This window comes from Ruditapes philippinarum, unplaced genomic scaffold (assembly GCF_026571515.1).
Source record: "Ruditapes philippinarum isolate M1 unplaced genomic scaffold, ASM2657151v2 ctg1458_1_1_1_1, whole genome shotgun sequence".
Taxonomy (NCBI): Eukaryota; Metazoa; Mollusca; class Bivalvia; order Venerida; family Veneridae; genus Ruditapes; species Ruditapes philippinarum.
In genome coordinates, this window is record NW_026854856.1 from 102,549 (window position 1) to 123,395 (window position 20,847).

Here is a 20,847-nt window from a genome sequence, read left to right on the forward strand (position 1 = left end):
CATAACTCATCAAGGGCCATAACTCTGACTTAAAGGGTCTGACCGGAACAAGCCAACGATATGCGCATCTCCTCTTGATATTGATGATTCCCATAAAGTTTTGTTGAATTCCAGCCAGTAGTTGCAGAGAACTACGCCGGAAACAATTTTTACTCAATATGCATATTGCATAACTAATCAAGGGCCATAACTCTAAGTTAAAGTGTCTGACCGGAACAAGCCGACGATATGCGCATCTCCTCTTGGTATTGAAGGTTTCCATAAAGTTTCATTGAATTCCAGCCAGTAGTTGCAGAATAGTAGCGCGGAAACGATTTTTACTCCATATGCATACTGCATAACTAATCAAGGGCCATAACTCTGAGTTAAAGTGTCTGACCGGAACAAGCCGACGATATGCACATCTCCTCTTGGTATTGATGATTCCCATAAAGTTTCGATGAATTCCAGCCAGTAGTTGCAGAGAACTACTCCGGAAACGATTTTTACTCTATATGCATACTACATAACTAATCAAGGGCCATAACTCAGAGTTAAAGGGTCGGACCGGAACAAGCCAATGATATGAGCATCTCCTCTTGATATTGATGTTTCCCATAAAGTTTCGTTGAATTACAGCCAGTAGTTGCAGAGAACTACTCCGGAAACGAAATTCGGACGGACGGACGGACAGAAAGACGGACAACGCCAAAACTATATCCCCCGCCGATGGAATTAATCAAGTCTTGTCCAAAGGATTATTGTGCACATGTATGAAGACAATACATCAAGTTAGAGCTGTCATCGATTTCAACAATATCGATGCATTGTTGATATTTTTTTGTCAATCAATAATCGATACACATTTTAAAGATCCTGTAACACATTTTTTTCATGGTTTTATTTCATAAATATGATGCTCAAATTAAGATGTGTCAATCTTGTAAGTTCAAATAAGCATTATCTATAAAGATATTACCCAATTTAACATTTCGCGTAAATAAAGGGAGGTAATTAGAAATTTATTTTCTATAAATTCTAAGTCAAATTTTCCAATAAGAAATGAATGCATGTAACTTATTGATTAAATATAATGTGCACAAATATTTGCAGTACACATTTTACATATTCTTGGATGTAGGAAAATTGTTTTATTTGCATAATAATATACATATATAATATTTTGCAAGTGTGTGATACACACAGTAACAATATCAATCACAAAACATACAGGATCTTTAAAAAATCGATACTTTTGACTTATAAATTAAATGTCTAGAAATTATACAATTCACCCAAAATATATGCAGAAACAATTATTTATATCAAATGTGATGCTTTTGTTATATAGTGGAATTATTTCATAGCAATGGTGACAAAAAATATTGTATAGAAAAAATCATGCAGTGGACAAGACACTGTACAGAACATGTTTTTGACTGAAATCATTGAAACAGGTATGAAAATGAATGACAGACAAGTGAGTATAGGATATTATCGATATATCGGTGTATCGTTGATTTTAGTTACTTGATATCGATATATCAATGATATGCTTTGCATTGAATCAATGACAGCTCTACATCAAGTACTTACAAAGTTACCGCCAATTATAGCATAAACTGTGAATTCACATTAATTTGACATTCAAGGTCAAGGTCATTTAAAAGTCAAGGTCAACTTTAATTCGGTCTTCTTTAAGACACTGCCCAAAAGATAGTTGTATTTAAGAATGAAGACAATTCACAAGCCAATTATCAAGCAAAATTCAGTAATGATTTAAACTTCAAGTTCAAGGTCATTTAAGAATAAAGGTCATGGTCAATTTGGTCTACTTGTCTAAATGTTTTATGTTCAAGTATGAAGACAATCCAGTCATGAATCACAAAGTTATAGCCAGTTCTAGCAAAAATTAAGCAAAATTAAAAAATTTGACCTTGAAGATCAAGGTCATTTATGAGTCTTCATAATGTCTTGTCAAAAAGGTTGTTGTGTCCCAGTGTGAAGACGATCCATTCAGGAACCTAAAAAAAAATTTGACCAATATTTAAGTTTAAAGATAGCAAAAGCATCGGCATAGGACACCATAACTGTAGCAATGACTTTTTTTTATCACCTTTACTGGTGCAACCAGGCTTCTGCTACCTAATCAAGGGTGTTGCTATGGCTAAATGTATGTGTAAGCAAACATTTGGGTGAGAAGGGGGAAAGGGTTTAGTGGTCTCCATACCATAGATATTTTTTTAAATTTTGCTCTGGATTGTCAGAGGTGTGTTTAATAGCACAAAAGATGTTCATGGAATTACTATAAATTGCAGTAGACAAATTAAATTTCTTTATTTTTCCCGTTCTTGGAAAAAAATGTAAGCCACAGCAGGAAGTTATGCTAGTGCTAATATGTGCCTAATTTCAGCCATTTAAGCAAGCAGTCCTTATAGTATTTGTTTTTTTGATTTTATGGCAAAGCAACACAATTTAGGTCATATAGCACCAAAACAGGAAAGATAATTTTGACTAACCTCGGGTGTTACCATCTTCAATGCAACACCAGGGGTAAAAAACCCAACTTACCTGCTGATGCTAAGAGATGCATAGACTCCAGTTATTCAAACCCATTTCGTCGCCACTAACGATCACGTAGGAATAAAAGGTGGCTGCAATTCTGATGCCTCAAACATTAAAGGCAACCCCTCAGACACAAGGGAAGCAGTGGTAATAGAACAAGAGGGCCATGATGGCCCTGAGGTCGCTCACCTGTATATAAACCCAGGGCTTTTATTTAAACAAACTTGGAAGACACTCATTAGAAGATGTTTCACAATGTTAAGTTTTTATTTCACAATGTTAAGTTTTTACTACACACATATAATGAAAAACAATGATCTCTCCTCCCCCCTTTCTGGCATGGCCAATTTTCACCCAAGGGCTTTTATTTGAACAAACTTGGTAGACATCCATAAGAAGATATTTCATGCTCATCATCTAAGCTCTAGCTCATTGGGTTTTTTAAAAGAAGATTTTTAAGTTTTTACTATACACATATAGTTAAAAACAATGACACCCCTGGGGCGGGGCCAGTTTTGACCCAAGGGCTTTTATTCGAACAAACTTTGTAGACACTTACTAGAAGATGTTTCATGCTTAATATCTAAACTCTAGCTATTTGGGTTTTTTCAAAGAAGATTTTTTAAATTTTTACTATATGCAAATAGGGAAAATCAATGACCCCCCCCCCCCCCAGGGCGGGGCCAATTTGACCCAAAGGCTTTTATTTGAACAAACTTTGTAGACACTCACTAGAAGATGTTTCATGCCTCATATCTAAACTGTAGCTATTTGGGTTTTTTCAAAGAAGCTTTTGTAAGTTTTGCTATACACATATAAGGAAAATCAATGACCCCCGGGGCGGGGCTTATTTTGACCCCAGGGCTTTTATTTGAACAAACTTGGTAGACACCCATTACAACATGTTTAATGCTAAATATCTTAGGTCTGGCTCTTTGAGTTCTTTACAAGAAGATTTTTTAAGTTTTTACTATATGCATATAGGGAAAATCAATGACCCCCTGGGGCGGGGCCAATTTTGACCCCAGGGCTTTTATTTGAACAAACTTGGTAGACACTCATTAGAACATGTTTCATGCTGAATATCTTAGCTCTAGCTATTTGGGTTCTTTAAAAGAAGATTTTCTCAGTTTTTACTATATATACATATAGGGAAAAACAATGACCCCCCGGGGCAGGGCCAATTTTGACCCCAGGGATTTAATTTGAACAAACTTGGTAGACACTCACTAGAAGATATTTCATGCCAAATATCTAAGCTCTAGCTCTTAGGATTTTTTAAAAGAAGATATTTAAAGTATTTTCTTTCGGTTGCCATGGTAACCAGAGTTCTGCATGGAATTAAATTCTTTGAACAATTTTTAAAGGTAACCACCAAAGGAACATTCCTGTGAAGTTTGGATGAAATTGGCTCAGTGGTTTATGAGGAGATGTCATTTAAAGTAAAAGTTTACGGACGGACGCCGGACGGATGACGGACGGACCCCGGACGAAAAGTGATCACAAAAGCTCACCCTGTCACTTTGTGACAGGTGAGCTAAAAAACCAACAGCTTTCTATATATATCCCTGGCAGTACAATGTTATCAGGTTCCTGGATTGTTGTTACACAGTCAAACCACAACTTTAGACAAATGATATATATATACCACAACAATTATGTTCTATTTGTGAATGATTTATTTTTTCAAATAAAAAAAACAAAATCAACTCATTATAAAACAATGTTAACAATACACATAATAATAATGCAACATCAGAACCTAATGCGAGCAACATACTATATTTGAACAAATATTATCTATACAATCTCAGTAACCAGTCTGACACTTCTGACTTTTCATTGGACGATTTCAAATACTATTTTGAAATTGACCAATCAGGTGCTCAAGTTTTCAGACTGGTTTGAATAATTTAATTTTCTCAAAAGAACATTATGTAACAGAAATTTTAAAATACAGGTATAAATATTAAGATATTCTAAATATACCATACATTGTGAAGTTTTAAAGCTTTTTCTTATTATAGAGACAGCAGGATAAATCTTCATGTGCAAACCAGTCTAAAATTTTCATTATTGCAAACAGATTGTTGATTAAAAAAAAAATCATGTTTGAAACTGATCAACAGAAGAGTTTTATTTTTAGACTGGCTTACTATATAAATTATAAACCTTTAACAGATTCTTTATAAATATAACACAAATGCAGATCTGATAATATGGAGTCATCTTTAAAGCTTTTACAACTGAGAAAAACGTGTCTTTGGCATTGAAATTTCAAAGAGACTTGAGATTCATTGACATATTGTAAATCAGCCAACGTTTAAAAAAGTATCTTATAAATAGATAACCATTTAAATCTTCTTGATTTATTTTTTAACTTTATTATAGTCTAAAAATAACATCAGTCATTCATTACATGAATAAATATTAATCAAGTTTACCTATTATAGTTATTGTCAATGAAATTAATATCAAGTTATATTACCATACAACTAATTTAAGTTTTTCAAAATTGAAATATGTTAATATGTTTCAGTGGGGGGAGTTCAAAGTGATGGCAAAATAAAGCAGAAATACGGTCAGTTACACTGAGGGTCATTGTCATTTCAGCATAGATAGATTTTATCAGAGACATGTTATTCTATCCTAATTATTCATGTGATGTTTAATTCAACATTACCAAAACTATTTACCATGTCACCATGCCATATTTCAAAATACAATTTTTGTTCTAAAAGATAAACCCCTCGCATGTGTAGAGAATAGCATCTCTTTTCTATCTTTATTTATATGGTAATTGTTGGGGAAAATGAAAACATGTAATGCCACTTGAATAAATGGATTTCAAAACCATGTGAGCATTCAAAATAAAACATGTCCTAAAATATCTGCAAGTAATTACAATAAATACAATTTCCTAAAATAACTTGCACTGTTTTTTTTTTCCTTTATGACATAATATTGAAACATTTGAACAACATTATAAATCAATTGCGTTGGAATATGTAAGTATAAATAGGAAATTTGACATTTTAAACTTCACATCCTTTTAACATTGCACAATAAATCTTCATCAATATGTTTCAATAGATATAGCAAAGTAAATGATAAACATGTGACGAACATTCTGGAATGTTTCAATTTTTTTGGTCCCAAAATAAAAGTCAGCAGAATTGTTTTATCTTGTTGTTCTACAAAAGCTGTGTTGAATTATTCTTTTTACTTATCTAACGAGGTTGACTTCACATGGACACAGTCATTTGAAAAGTAAATAATTAAGAAAACAATCTTGTTACAGTGTTCTCCCTTTGATTGAAAAATATAATCTCTAATACAAAACAAAACAAAAAATTATAATAATCTCCAACACAAAGTAAAATATCTTCAAAATATTCCTATAAGGTATGGAATATTATATCTAGGGACATAAAGACATTAATTTTACTTTAGACAAGAATAAAAAAATCCTTATTAAAATTGTATACTTTGCTTTAACTTTTTGAGCTCAAAAAACACAAAATTCTTTTTTCACAAAACATGTTATAATCAGTAACAATTTAGAATGGGCAATGTATAAAAAAGAAAATGAATTTAACAGAAAATATTTACTATTGCACATTATATAAAGAAACAGTAATGCATGTATACATGTACATTGAAGGCATATGAGCTCAATTAAATCAAAAAGCATATTTATATATACATGTATCTTGATGTATTAAAATAATATTTCTGCATCAATCTTTACAAAATAATATGTGGCAAAAAAACATAAAAATGCACCAAAAATGAGTAAAATAAACACAACATAACTTGAGTAGTATTGAGTAAAACATAGGCAAATTTCGTATCTTAAACGACAACCATTACTTTCCTTAAGTCTCAGGGCTCATTCTGCCATTAGCAATTTCAGCCATTTGCTAACATTCTATACACCGTTCAAGAATTTATGAACTGGCTACAGAATTTCTTGTCAAATTTAGCTAAAAAGAATTTTCTAACCAAGGCAAATCCTGAGTGTTACTGATTTCTTTGCTACATTAAATTTTGTATGATATACTAGTCTTGCCTTATGCTTTGAATTTGGGACAGTTCATTGTAAGTAAAAGAGATTTCAATATATAAAAAAACAAACAAAAAAAACACAAGAGCACCGCTAGGCGGAGCATTTTATGCCCGAAAGTGTTGTTTTTTTTTGTTTTTTTTAGTAAGGATGAGGCATTTGTTAGGCATGAGAATAAAATAAAGTATTACCTCCTTCAAATAACAATCATCCTATGAAGCTCTGACAGAAACTAGAGGGAAAGATCGGGTGCAGAATAGCCGGTTTGGACACATTTTGTTTTTCAAGTATCAATTTTACATTTTGTCTCTATCTATTAAATTATATACACTTTTTTTTTTTATAAATTCTAAGAATAGTTAAAGTATCACATAACAGACTAAGATTACAATCAAGTACATTGTAGCCTTGAAGAAGGACTACAAATAAGAGAGACAGAATAAAATAAATAAATAAAAATAAGTATATATCTACATGTATATATCATTACTTATCAGTATAATTATATATTAATTTATTCCACTTTATAATATTATACTATTAATCCAACTAGCAAAATTAATCATGTAAAAAAAGAACCCTTAATTAACCATGACATTTTAATATTAATTTAATTCTCCAAAATATTAATTATCAATCAGGTTTTTTTCTTTAATTCTATTTTGACAAACCATAATTATTAGTTTATACATAGTTTAAACTCAATTGTGAATAAACCACTACAGCTTATTTAAAAAGGCAAGTCTATTCCTGGAACTAACCTGTACTGAAAACAATAAAGGTTAAAATTTCTTGCTCAAGAAAACAACAGGATCCAAACAGGGTTCAAACTTGTCGGTCAAATAATTGCCAGTCGACCACACTGCTCAAAGTTTTAAAACTTTACATAATATCGCAAGCCATAAAAATCCCCAGATTTATATTTAAAGCCAAGGTATGACAAATGGAATGTTTTGTTGTCGTTCTTTTTTTTTTTTACGTAAAATTAAGACAAAATCTTCGATTGTGTAAAGCTAAAAACTAAAGGAATGTTTCATATGTTTCAGAGCAAACAAAAATGAAAACAGATAATGAGCCTAAAATGAGCTTTGACCTTTTTTCCAAACTGACATATACTTTCAATGACAATATGACATCTTTTTCATTTTAATCCATTCCACATTGAAATGAGATCATCACGAGAAAATGACTTTTTATAAAGCTATGCATTTTCCAGTTTCCACTTTAATACATGTGCAAAAGACAATCTATTTTTTCCCCTTTTTTTGAAGATTGGATTTTATAGATACATTCAATCAAGCATGTTAAAAGTTTCAACTCAAACTCCTAAAATACCTTTTGATAAACAATACTAAAGATTCCATTGGCAATATATAATTTTGTTTGTAAGATAGAAAGTTAAAAATTTTCAGTGGGATTTCCTGAAATAATACTTTGTTAACGTAGGTGGGACCAAAAATATATACTTTAATATTTTATACAGCTAAAAATCTCATCTCAGAAAATCTGTTACTACTCTCCAATGGTTTACCGCAGTCTGGGCACAAAGTTGCTCTGGGTAACCTTGTTTAACGGATATCCAGACAAACACAAAATAATGTTCTGAAACATAATGTCTCAATTCTCTTTAAGATGTTCCATCCATAAATACATGTATGTCATGTAAAATGAAAAACAAAAATAAAGACCCTGATTTCTTTTTCTGAATTAGGACAGAAATTGATTGCGACTCATCTACTTCCTGTAGGACAGTATTTTTTTCTCTTACAATATCATTTGATATTCATTTTCTTTTAATCACACTTGAAACAAAATAGGAGTAAAATATTAAATTAACTTAAGTATTGTTAATTACACCTGTGGTACAATTAAGTTTTTACATCAATATATTGTCAGGTGTCCTAAATTCTACCCCAATCGTGAGTTGAATGTCATTTCGTTTTATGTCACATTATGTCCTGTCCATTAAGAAAGAAAATAATTGTTTATTTTTATAAACATCAGTAAATTTTATGTATCTGGAAAATTTCTTAAACGTAGAATTTTCAAATTATTAGACAATAAAGTGTATCAGTCTTGCATTACACAAAATGCTTTTGGCCGACCGTGGATGATTGAGATATATCGGTGAAATTATGTTATACAACTGTAAACTAGCTGGGAGTGATCAAATTCCAATTTTCACACTAATTTTTGTATAGGTTTTAGTAAAACAAGGAAATTACACTTAAGACGTCTCTTAAAACTGAAACTTAATTTGTTTAACTGATGGATTAATTTTCAGAAGCAACAGACAATTCCTATTCTCTCGCCATAAAACAATCCGCAAACCTGGACACTGACTTCTGCTATTCAAAACTGGGAGGCAAATTTTGCCCATATCACTTTAGTATATTTTTATAAATGGATTCAACTCCTTAAAGTCTAAGGTACAATGTATATTAGTTACATGTTACATAAAGTATGACAATATCAGTAAAACATATTATTCGGACATCAAAAAAAATTTGAACGTACAAGCTAGCTAAATATATCTACAGAAACACGTATATATTTATATATTACATAAAATACACTATGAGAAACGTCACAATAAAATGGTACCTCACATAAATAGCAACAATATCAGGCTTTTCACATTATTTTAACTTTAAAATTTAACACTGTCTAGGAGAATTTTAATTTTTTAAAATGTCAATTTCAAAAATATCATTTAAGGGTATTTTTGCAGAAATAAAATCAAGTAATGAATGCAGTTCCAATGAAAAATCGGCACTTTTATTATTTACTTGCTAACCTCGGTTTCTTTAACTTCCGTTTATTTTGATGTCAACAGATGATATTTCAGATATCTGAGATAATTTGATATGTTTGAAATACAAATTACATGTACATATCCGAACTAATACCTGGAAAAAAGTAATCCCCCAGAAGTATTAAAAACAGCAAAATTGCATGAAAATTGCAGACTCGGTTTGATTGAGTCTGACTACGTGAGGGATAATGAAAAAGTGCAACATCCCTCACATCCCCTAGTACCGGAATGAGCGGTACTTAATTCTCAATACTCAAAAGTGGTGGACTTCCAAATGGACCACAAAAATTAATACTTATATTAAAGTAGTAATATCGCTTCATTTTTGTGACATCATTTCACCATCTATTATTGTGGTGCCATTTATTGTGACGTGACTCATTTACAAAACTTATCAAAACACCATCATCATCAGAACAGAAACATATTTATAATTCTTGTATAATAACATTTACTTCAATTCAATAATATTAACTTTAACTTAATAACATTCACTTATTATACAATATTAACATATTATATACTATAATTCAACTGTTCATGTTTTGGAAAAAATGTTCTGGGAGAATAAAAATCAACACTTAATTATCAATTCATCCTATTATAAAATACATTGGTGTAAAACACTCTGAAACTGAAATATATTCTTAAATCAAGGTCTTTTACAACAAGTTGCTTTAAAACAGAATACAATTTTGAATACTTCAAAGATAATATTTTCACCAAGCTGTCATGGATTGAAACTGTGTTTAATAGTAACAATTTTCAAATTCAAATTGGTTTTACAAAACAAATAATTAACAGTAATTTATGTAATTAATATTACCGGTACTTGTTTTACATGAATTACAAGTTTCACAATACTTGAATTTCAAGTTGAATATTCATTAACTTATTTATTAAGAGTAAATACAAATGTAGTTTAACTATATATGAATAAATTATACAGAAAAATAGTTCCAAAAAGAAAACACATTTTTTTTTACCATGTGTAAGAATAATTTTGAGATAATATTGAAAGATAATTATAATATCTGAGAAGAAAAGATAGCAAAAATGATACTTTATTTATGTTGAAATTCTCTTAACCTTTTCCCTTATATAAGCGTGTTTCGACGGCTTTTTGACCCCCCCCCCCCCTTTTTGAGGCCTCAAACAGTGAAAAAATATCCTATTTAGACCCCAAACACTGTTTTTCGTTTGAGAAATGTTGTAAAAAAAAGTGACCATTTTTTCGGCGCCGTCCCCCATCCAAATAATACATCAGGGGGTTGCCAGAAGGGGGATGTGCCCCCTTCTGTTTGGGGGGTTTGAAGGGGGGCAGAGTCCCCCTCATCGCCAAGAAAATTTTGGACTTGTGAGAGGCTTGAAATGACCCCAGGTTGATCATAAGGTAACGTGTAACCAACGCTGAAAAGCCTTTGACTCTATCTCAATCCCTTGAGAAGTTGCAGCACTTTGAAGTAAATTTTGATGGAAAAAATCGAGGCAAAAAAGTGATTTTTGGCAATTTTGAGATGTCCCCTCGTTGCCATGGTAACAGGAAATTTAAGACTGAGCATGTCGTTACAAAGGCAATGGTCCAGTCAACATTTGTGCCAAGTTTGATTAGTATTGAAGCATTTTTCATAGTTTCATAGCAGTTTGAACTTGTTAGAGGAGGCTTTTCAGTGAAAATGGCCATTTTTCACAATATGCTCATGGGGGAAAGGGTTAAATGAACAAATATGTAATTAAAAGTAGTTGTAATTAAATACAATATTTTTAACTGAAACTTTTAAATTATCGTTACATTATTTTTGTACCCCATCCACTTTGAAAAGATTGTAAAAGTAGTCAAATAAATATACACATTTTGAAAATGTACTGTAGCTGAAAGCTTTCTTATAAAATTAAGAACAAAAAGGAACTGCTACATATTTTTCAGTACCCCATCCACTTTGAAAATGGTGAGTACCCCACCGACTTTGAAAATGGTGAACACCCCACCCACTTTGAAAATGATGCGTACCCCACCCACTTTGAAAATGCTGACTACCCCACCCAGTTTGAAAATGCTGAGTACCCCACCCACTTTGAACATTAATGGAGCTGCATTGCAACTCAATGATATCTTTTTTAAGAGATTCTGTAGAATTTCCATATAAAACAGCAACTTGTATTGTTCAGGGACATAGCATTTGAAATTGTACTGTACTGTTAAGTTTGCACTAACATTTGGATTGGTTCGGTACATTTCCCATAATACACAATGGAGATCAAATGTGATTTCATATCACCACTTTAGTGAATTAGGAAAAATGGCTGGAGACAAGTTGATGACAATGTTTTGAGATAATCAAATAGAATCATTTAATTCTATGATGGCTACCATGACAATATAACAAACAACAACTATATTATTTCCTGATACGCTGCTGCTATTTCTAATTTCCAACAAACCATTGCAAAATAAACATGGCCATTCATTATGTTAGTGTTCTTTTCTAGAAAAAGTATTAGCATATTACCAATGAATGTATAGTATTAAAGATAATGGCAAAATACAAATTACAAATTACGAGCCATTTCTTTGAAAGCAATGTAACATGAGAAAGAAAAAGGAAAAAAACAAGAAAAATTGCGAGGGCACATAAGGGGAAAGTTATGTAATCTATGGTCAGTTGTGGGTGATAACATCATTATTAAGCTGATTTCTCGTCTATTTACAATTTTTAAGCTAAAAAACCATCTAACATACACTGTCACAACATTTTTCACTCTAAATATTTGAACGTTTAAAAGTAAATTTTAATTGCATAATTTCTTTTTTTCTCAATGTTTTCAAAAAACATTGATATCTTTTTATTTAAAATCCAATTCCTGAGCAGGATTACAGAACAGTCATCAAGAAAGTTGCATGTTTTGATTTAAAGGACCTCCTGAAATATACAGGGAAAAAAAAATAATTCCAAGGGTTGATCATAATCATATATTAAGTCTACTTAATCAATAAATTGATATCTCATAAGACTATTTAAAAATATATCCAAGTATATATTATGATATCTTAAGTCTATTAAAAAATCATAGTTTATATACCATGTTAAAAGTATACAACAGTAATTCCAATCTGAATTATTTCATAAGTTTACTTAAATTTATGTAATACTGTTTCGTCAATTTCCTAAAGTTGCCTTTCACTATTATATTAGCTGAGAGCAAATCCAGGACAGTAAACAATTCAAATAAAATTATGTATGTATCAAAAAGTTATTAAGAACATGGTTCATTTTCTTATGATTTTCTCTGAGCATAAAGATGAAAACTTTGAAATACAGTTCAATAACCTTTAACCTGAATAATAATATTATACTTTATACTTTTAATTGAACAAAGCATACAATATTTATAATATCATACCATATTTGTGATCTATAACTAATACACATGCATGCTCACACACAAAAAAAACAGGGATATGGCATATGGTTTAAACATCTTTAGATTTAGCACTTCATAACCCTTTGTCAGATTTAGCATTTCATAACCCTTTGGTCAGATTTAGCACTTCATAACCCTTTGGTCAGATTTAGCCCTTCATAACCGTATGCCAGATATAGCACTTCATAACTCTTTCGTCAGATTGAGAGCTTTATCGTAAGTGGCCAGATTTAGTGCTATTTAACCTTTCAGAGCTCTAGGTTGCCATAATGTTCCCCTTATGCCATTAGTAAAGAGCCCAGCCAAAGTGCCAAAGTGTACACCATTGTTTTCGGACTATAATGGATTTGACATTTAAATCCTATATACTAACATTGAACAGTGATGAATTTGATCCTATCAAGTCCTATCAAGAAAATTTTTTATACAACAGGGTACGAGACTTAGTTTAATAAATACATAATATTTACCGTATTTATATTATATTTTGTAGGATTACTGGTAACAATGAGAGAAATACCCATATTCTTCTTGGGATATTCAAAGATGAGTTAAATTTTGTAAATAATTTGAGGGCTACATTAAAGTGGACCAGATAGGTATGAATTTTTTTTACAAAAAGAATACTCAAAATTAGATTGTCATGATATCTAAAACTATTCAGTATCCTATGTGCGAATTTGTGTTTTAAATGAACTATTCAAAATATAGAGAACTCTACATCTGTTGCCAATGTAGGACATCTATGTGCACTAAATAAACTTTATACACTGTGGAGGTGGGGAAAAATCTGGTGACTCTTCAAAAAATGTTGAACATTGGAATACATGTAGCTCTAATATTAAAATAAACAAAATACAAAAAATAAATATATGTGATACATACACATGTAAAAAAAAATAAAGAGGTACTAGCAAAGCCACTGAACTTACAACATCTAAATAGCCAATTATCACTTGATCTTTAACCATAGACACTATATACTTATTATATGTCTCTGATCTTAATAAAATGCGTGTCATAACATATTGGTTGCAATATATTATTATATGTAATGTAATTATTTAGTTTATACAGAATTTATTTTAGTTTGAGTGTGAAGAAAACTTATAGGACACACTTTTGAATATATTCCTCAGGAACCAACCAACCAGTATACTGAGCAATTAGTGTAAATATACATATTTAGTGGTGTACTTAATGAATATTCATGTATTGTATATTCAGTGGTACATAAAAGGAATGATTTAAGTGATTTCAATTGCCTTATAGAAAAAGAATATTTCAGTATTTTAGTGTGCAGTGTAGTGTAGTATTCAAGTAATATTTAAAGTGTGTATCGCAAAGAATATTCAGGCCTTATAAAATTCAGAAATGTGTTAAAACAATATTCAAATGCTTATCAGCTTTACTGGTGGAGAAAGTCCTCAGGTGCCACTTAATGCATTATTTCAGGAACATTTAACTGGTACCCGAATATAACTACTTATGTTCCATAAGCTAGCTGGATTATAAGGTTCCTCACATAAAAGTAGTTAAAGTCCCTGGTGGGATTCAGACACAGCACTGAGAGATAGGGCAAATTTGAAGTTAATGACTTTAACCGCTCTGCCATGGATGCTCCATGTTCTGTGTCAAGGCTCAAACTCACAAACCTTTAGTCACTCTCCTTACTGGTGGTATAATAAAAAGAATATTTCAATTGACAAATTAATAAATCAATATTTATTGATGTTTTGTAAATGTATTGTTCATATCATTTTGTAGTGTATTTGATCATGTAAATTTCATTTTGTGATGCATTTCAAGAAATATTGCAGGCCCTTATTCATGGTATTTGAATATGTGTTTATATACTCAACATTTAGTGGTTGTCTAAAGGGAATATCTAAAGTAATCATGATTTATTAGTGCTTTACATAAAAGGAATATCTAAACTTTTTATATTCGGTGGTGTACCATATTAAAAAGATGTTTTAAGTACTTAACATTAGAATTTAAGTGGTTTTCTTAAACTTATAATATTTGGTGGTTTATCAAAAAAGATTACTGATTTAAGCACTAAAGGAGTGATGTATGTAGATGCTTAATATTGAAATTGAATATTTAGTCATGTCTTGATGCAACTTTTAATATCTGGTGGTGCATTAAAAAGATGATTCATTTTTAAGTACTGAACACTTTAACATTTAGTGGGTCACAAGAAATTTAAAATTAATAAAAGCTTTTAATGATAAGTGAAGTATTAAAAAGATGATTTAGTGGTGGGTTAATGCTATTACAGTGATTGTATTTAGTGGTGTATAAAGTGAAATGAAAAAAATATATCTAGTGGTGTATAAAGAAGATAACACATGAAATATATTTGATGATTTAAGTACATCATAAATGGTGATGTATATTACTTCAAATCAATATGTATTTTGATCTGTACAAAAGATTATTTCAGTACTTACAAAAGAATATTTCAGTACTTAAATGATGATATTGTGTAAAAAAGAATTATTTAAGTCATTTAATATTTAAAATTATCACATAAAACGCGGCGCAGGAGTGTAATAAAGCCATTTAATAAAAACGATATTACACTTGTGTAATAACACTTTGACGTGACGTCATTTGCGCTATATAGAAACATAGCGTTAAAGCGCGCTAATGTTAGCTTTACACTATAGGCGCGTCATTGAAAAATTACTCATTTTAACAGTTTACTGGCATGCGAGCAGTTCCCGTACAGAAGCAGTACCCGTATTTTTCATTTAAACGCTTGATTTTTACTTGCATTCTTCAAAAATTAATTTCAAATCAAGCAGATACATAAACGAGACAAAATCTAAGTGTCAGTTCGGCAGTACGTATATAAAGTCCCATTTTAAATCACTTTCACCTGTGCGTCGTCAAAACGTGACCTTGTTTTCTCTGGGGGATTCCGTCCTTGTGCGCATGCGCAAAAATACTTACACGTGAGGCTTGTTAAAGGGTTTTCCACTAATACCACCTGTTTACAAATAAGTAGGCAATGTGATGTAAACTTGTTTAATTATCAGAATGTTGACCAATATTACTATATATAATAATTTTATGGCTTTGATGCGTAAAATATCATGCATACAAGCATGCTATTGCATGTGAATGCGTTGGGGTAACGGTACCGGGTAATTGATACCCGCGTTTAGTCTACGCTCTATTTCCTGAATTGCATCTATTTATCTCTTAGATAATGGTCTGTTCAACAATTGTAAATAAAAAATAGGTCCGATATAATAAAATTGTATAATTATAATGGGTTAGATTTTATGTACGGGAACTACTTCTCTTCATACAAAATAATGGATAATTTCGGTACCCCATATGAGGCCTCATAAGTAAGGGTTATACTATGTTTAGAACATGATGGAATTTCCATGATTTGTGTGACGAGCTGAATATTGATGTGTAACATTCAAATTTTGGTGAGTGAGCGTAATAAAAAATAATGTTTAAGTAACTATGATTTTTGTACGGGAACTGCTCGCATGCCAGTACTGCTCTCATTTTATATATGTGATAAAAAGAATATTATATTCGTGCAGATTCAATGCTAAATTTATTGAACTCGTTGAATAAAACCATATTATTCAACTCGTTCATTAAATTTAGTATACACTGTATATAAGTAGTGATGACTTTGTTTACTTTAAGTGGTGGTATAAACATGTGGTGGTGTATTAATTAAAAATGTGTTCCATTATACATATGGTAAAATATTTAAGTGCTGAGCAAATTGACAGCACTTTGAATTTAAAAAACAACAGTGATGTTTTTATAAGCTTAATAATAAGTGTTTTATCTTAAAGAGTGATGTATTTTTTAAAAGAAAGTGATAACTTATGAAAATAAATAATGTATTTTTTATAATATAATTCAAAATAAGTGATGTATTCTTAAAATAAGTGATTTCTTATAATAATAAATAAATCATTAATGTATTTGCAAAAATAATTGTTATTTATTGATTGCTTGGTGGTGAATTAATATTTAGGTACTTAATCACTTAATATTTGGTGGAGTAAAAGCAGGTAATTTTAGTACTTAACATTACCACAGCTTGGTGCAAAAGGATTGTAACTCCTTCTTTATTTAATATGAGTTACAACCCTTTCGCAATTAGTTAAGTAATACACAGCTGATTATAGCCTCGTTTTGGTGAGGTGCCTGAAAAGTTGAATTTCCTGAAAAAATGAAATTGGCTATAAAAATATGGGTGCAGGCTAGTGAAACATATTACATATACTAGGAAATATACTAAAACAAAGTTCACACATGTATAGCCCACACATACTGGCTCACTTTCACTGCTTTTACCATTAAAAAATTTCCAGCACATTGATCTTACCTTATGAAACAAAAACACTTATATAATGATCATTTATATGGGGTAGTGGGAGGGGGGGGGGATGAAATATTTTCAAAGTACAAACCTTGTCATAGAAAATCTAGGATAATTAATGAATTTATTTAACGTTATTGTTTTTTTTGATACTTTTGCAAGTTTATACTGATTGAGTTTTTTTCTTTTCTTTTCAAATATTTGGCTAAACCTAAGATTTTTTTCTTTTCTTAAATTTTATTGGATAAGGGCGCCTATTCTTAAAGGTTTTTTGATATGGCGGGACTGGAAATATTTTTTAGATGTTTGAGTACCAATTGATATAAATCTTGACCAATACATAACTTCAGATCAGTAGCTGACACTAGGTTTTCCAAGAATATTCATTTAAATTGTGCAAAATCACCCAAAAATGAAAAGCATTTACACATTTTTAACTAAAATTGGGCTAAAACGTACATTATTTTTTAAATTCAGTTCTGAGTATACTTCTTTAAAATATTTTTTCCTTTATATTTCTCAATTAAGTGCCACCATTTCTCTATGCAAGAATTTTTTAATTTTCATATTTTTATCTTTTTGAACCTTAGTGGATCTCCTTTTAAACCTTCGATATTTTACAAGCTAAGCTGGTCTATTCATTATTTCTTTTAATTCAGTTTGGATTGAAAAATGTTTAAAATTCACACAACAAAAATAAATTCCTTAAAATCAATCCCCCCATGCATTAATTTTGTTCTATTTAACAGAAATCAGGTATTGGTTTATCAAATTATCAATATTTTTTTTAGTGATAAATTTTAGAAAATATCAGTGTTTTCATCCAAACAATTAAATAAATTATTGTACAATTATTGATATTAATTATTAAATGACATGGTTAATAAGCTATGAAAATAAAAGAGATATGGAGTTGTTTTTTTATTTTGTCTTAATAATCCTGAGTATTTTTTTGAAATGAAAAACTGATCTTTGAAACTTGTTCTTCTTTACAATATTTTAATGATCCCAGTGTTGGTAGATTACCCCCATCCCCCCATCCACCTTAAAAATCACGGCAGTAAGCCAATTTAAATAGGCTGTCAAGCAATTAACCAGTACAAATTGTCAGCACTATTGCTGAGAACAGTTAACTCTGTACATGCCAGAGCAGAGGTGCAGCGCGAATGGCCGTAGAAAAGATTTCATGATCAATCACAATCTGCATCATCTGGGAATCGAACCCTGAGGTTCGCTGATTCACAGTGAGTGCACTGATCGATTAACTAAAATTGTGTAGGAAACAATATATAGAGCGTAGATAAGCGCAGATTTAGCTAAATACTGGAAGAATTAACTAGGCGAGTAATTATCATTAAAAACATTGTTGTTCGTTGGGACAAAACAATAATTCTCAAATATCTTTTTAGCCAGTGAATTTTTTAGACAGTCTCACTGCCGCAGCTCATAAATTTTTCTTACACAGCCTTTAAACATTTAAATGTTTAACACTGACTGTTTCAAAATTATTTGTCCTGAGGGGCCATGACTCTTGCTATTTTGTTAATTTAAAGTCATCATAATTCTATAAAATTGTTTACAAAGTATTACAATGCTTCTTCAAGAGTTATGTTTCTATATTTTCATATTTTTAAATTCTAGAATCTTACTATTAAGAATCTATCGAATAAAAAAATCTATCAAATGCTAAATTTCTGTCGCAAATATCCAACAAACACAATTTCGGTCACAAGTTTCCCACAAACACTGCCTCAAATCAAACTTCTCAAAGAGTTGTCATCATCATAAAAAATTAATTAACCGAAAAATTAAATAAAAATTTTTCTCTGGCTTAATTTTTAATATTCATTACTGAATTCTATAGGGAATTTTCTAAAAATTAATGTATTAAAATTGCACAAAAATAAGAGAGAAATTTGATTGTTTTCAACACATTAACTTCTCGTATGACAGAAATTCTCACTCAGTTATGTTCTAATGTAATTTTTTTGTCGGTACTTAACTTTTCAAATTAAAAGTTAGAGAAACAAAACAAATATCTAACATTTCACGTTTATTAGAATAACTTTAATTGCTATTTGTTCTTAAATTTATCCAGTTTACACAAGTTTGAAAGTTTTCCAGTTAAATGCAGATATTAACTTGTTCATTTTAGCAAAAAAATTTTTTTATGTACTTTGCTATGAAATGGGAATGGTTTGTTATTAATTAAAGAATTTTAAAAACAGATATGAGCCGCGCTATGACAAAACCAACATAATAATGGGTTTGCGACTCTGATCAGGATCCATGCTGTTCGCTTACCAACCCTATTACAAGTAGAGAAACTGATAGCGAACAGCATGGATCCTGATCAGACTGCGCCCCCTTTTTCAGAAAATGTAATAAAAGAATATACAGTTTACAGACTTGCCTGGCTTTTACTGTCGGTTAGTATAATGAAAGGTTTAAATTATAAATAATTTAATAAAAGAATGAACATTTGACAATTCTTTGATGTGGCATCTTTTCTCATGAAAATAACTCACCTAAAATTTCTTTTGTGGCCTAACACATATTTTTTGTGTCATTATTTTCAATTTTCTTCTTTAAAGACGACAACGGAAGAATTAATTTGATCAACAGTATTTAATAACATTCTATTTTTAGTGCAATTGGTGACGTTTTATTTAACATGAAACAAGAGTGATATTAATGAGTTGTGTAAAAACAACACTAAACTGTGCCTTAGTAAAATGGCCTTTTTAATTTTGGAGTGATGAATTGCAAAGTGCCTCGACCATTTGACTTTTACTGTTTTACATTTATTTTTAATATTACAATAAAGCAAAATCAGTAAATCAACCATACAATTCAAATTTTCAAGCCAAATGCCAATGTAAGTTTTTCATTTCAGAGGCCTATATACAAAAGTAAGCAAGAAAGCATTGATGCATAAAACTGGTTGTTTTTCAATTTTGAGTCCAGAACGAGAAAACTCCTCTATTCCCCACCCCCTCCCCTTCTCTCCATCACCCATCACTGCAAACAAGGGCAAAAATGGCTCATTTCTTCATTTGTAAATTATCCTTGCATTCATAGTATAAACTTACTTTTATTCTTTGCCTCTGTTAAAAGTATATATTTATGAAAAAAAGATATCATGTGAATTTAATTTTGAAATTAGAGAGTTATATCTACTTGATTTGCTTGCCATATACATATAATAAAATTTTATGGTAAAAGTCAAATGGTATAATAGGGCACATACACTATATAGTGAACGTTTTTTTTTGGTTTTTTTTTTTTACTAAATTTAGTTGTGCTGAGTCAAGTGCCGGATCATGGTTAAAGCTAGCGAAGTCAGCCACATGCAGTGACACTTACAGGATGGAATGTTAGCCGCCATGTACGGGGGCGGGGATTAAATGTGCGCCTACTGGAGGGCACATTTCTCACCCACACCCTGGGCCAACTTAGACGGAAGCTCTGTAACTTTGCTAGTTATCTCGCCTAAATTGCCAGGGAGCTCTGAAACAAGTAAACAAGTAAAAAGGGTTAGTTCGGAACATACATAGCCTCTACACATGTAATATACCTAACATTTCTTCTTAATACATTAAACCTACATTCGTAATATGATAATCATTG

The 20,847-nt window shown here is 30.8% G+C and overlaps 1 protein-coding gene across 2 annotated transcripts in view; it reads right to left on the reverse strand.

Moving 5' to 3' along the window:
• Positions 1–11,144: 11,144 nt before the first annotated feature.
• The window catches only part of LOC132741316 (complexin-like), a 51,364-nt gene continuing 41,661 nt past the window's right edge, over positions 11,145–20,847 (reverse strand). For both annotated transcript variants that reach the window (XM_060729447.1, XM_060729446.1), the window contains exons 5-6: positions 20,584–20,727; positions 11,145–12,346 (exon numbers count right to left, since the gene is read on the reverse strand). In XM_060729447.1, the coding sequence (XP_060585430.1) occupies positions 20,633–20,727 (95 nt within the window). In that variant the 3' untranslated portion in view covers positions 11,145–12,346; positions 20,584–20,632. The remainder of the gene's footprint in view (positions 12,347–20,583; positions 20,728–20,847) is intronic.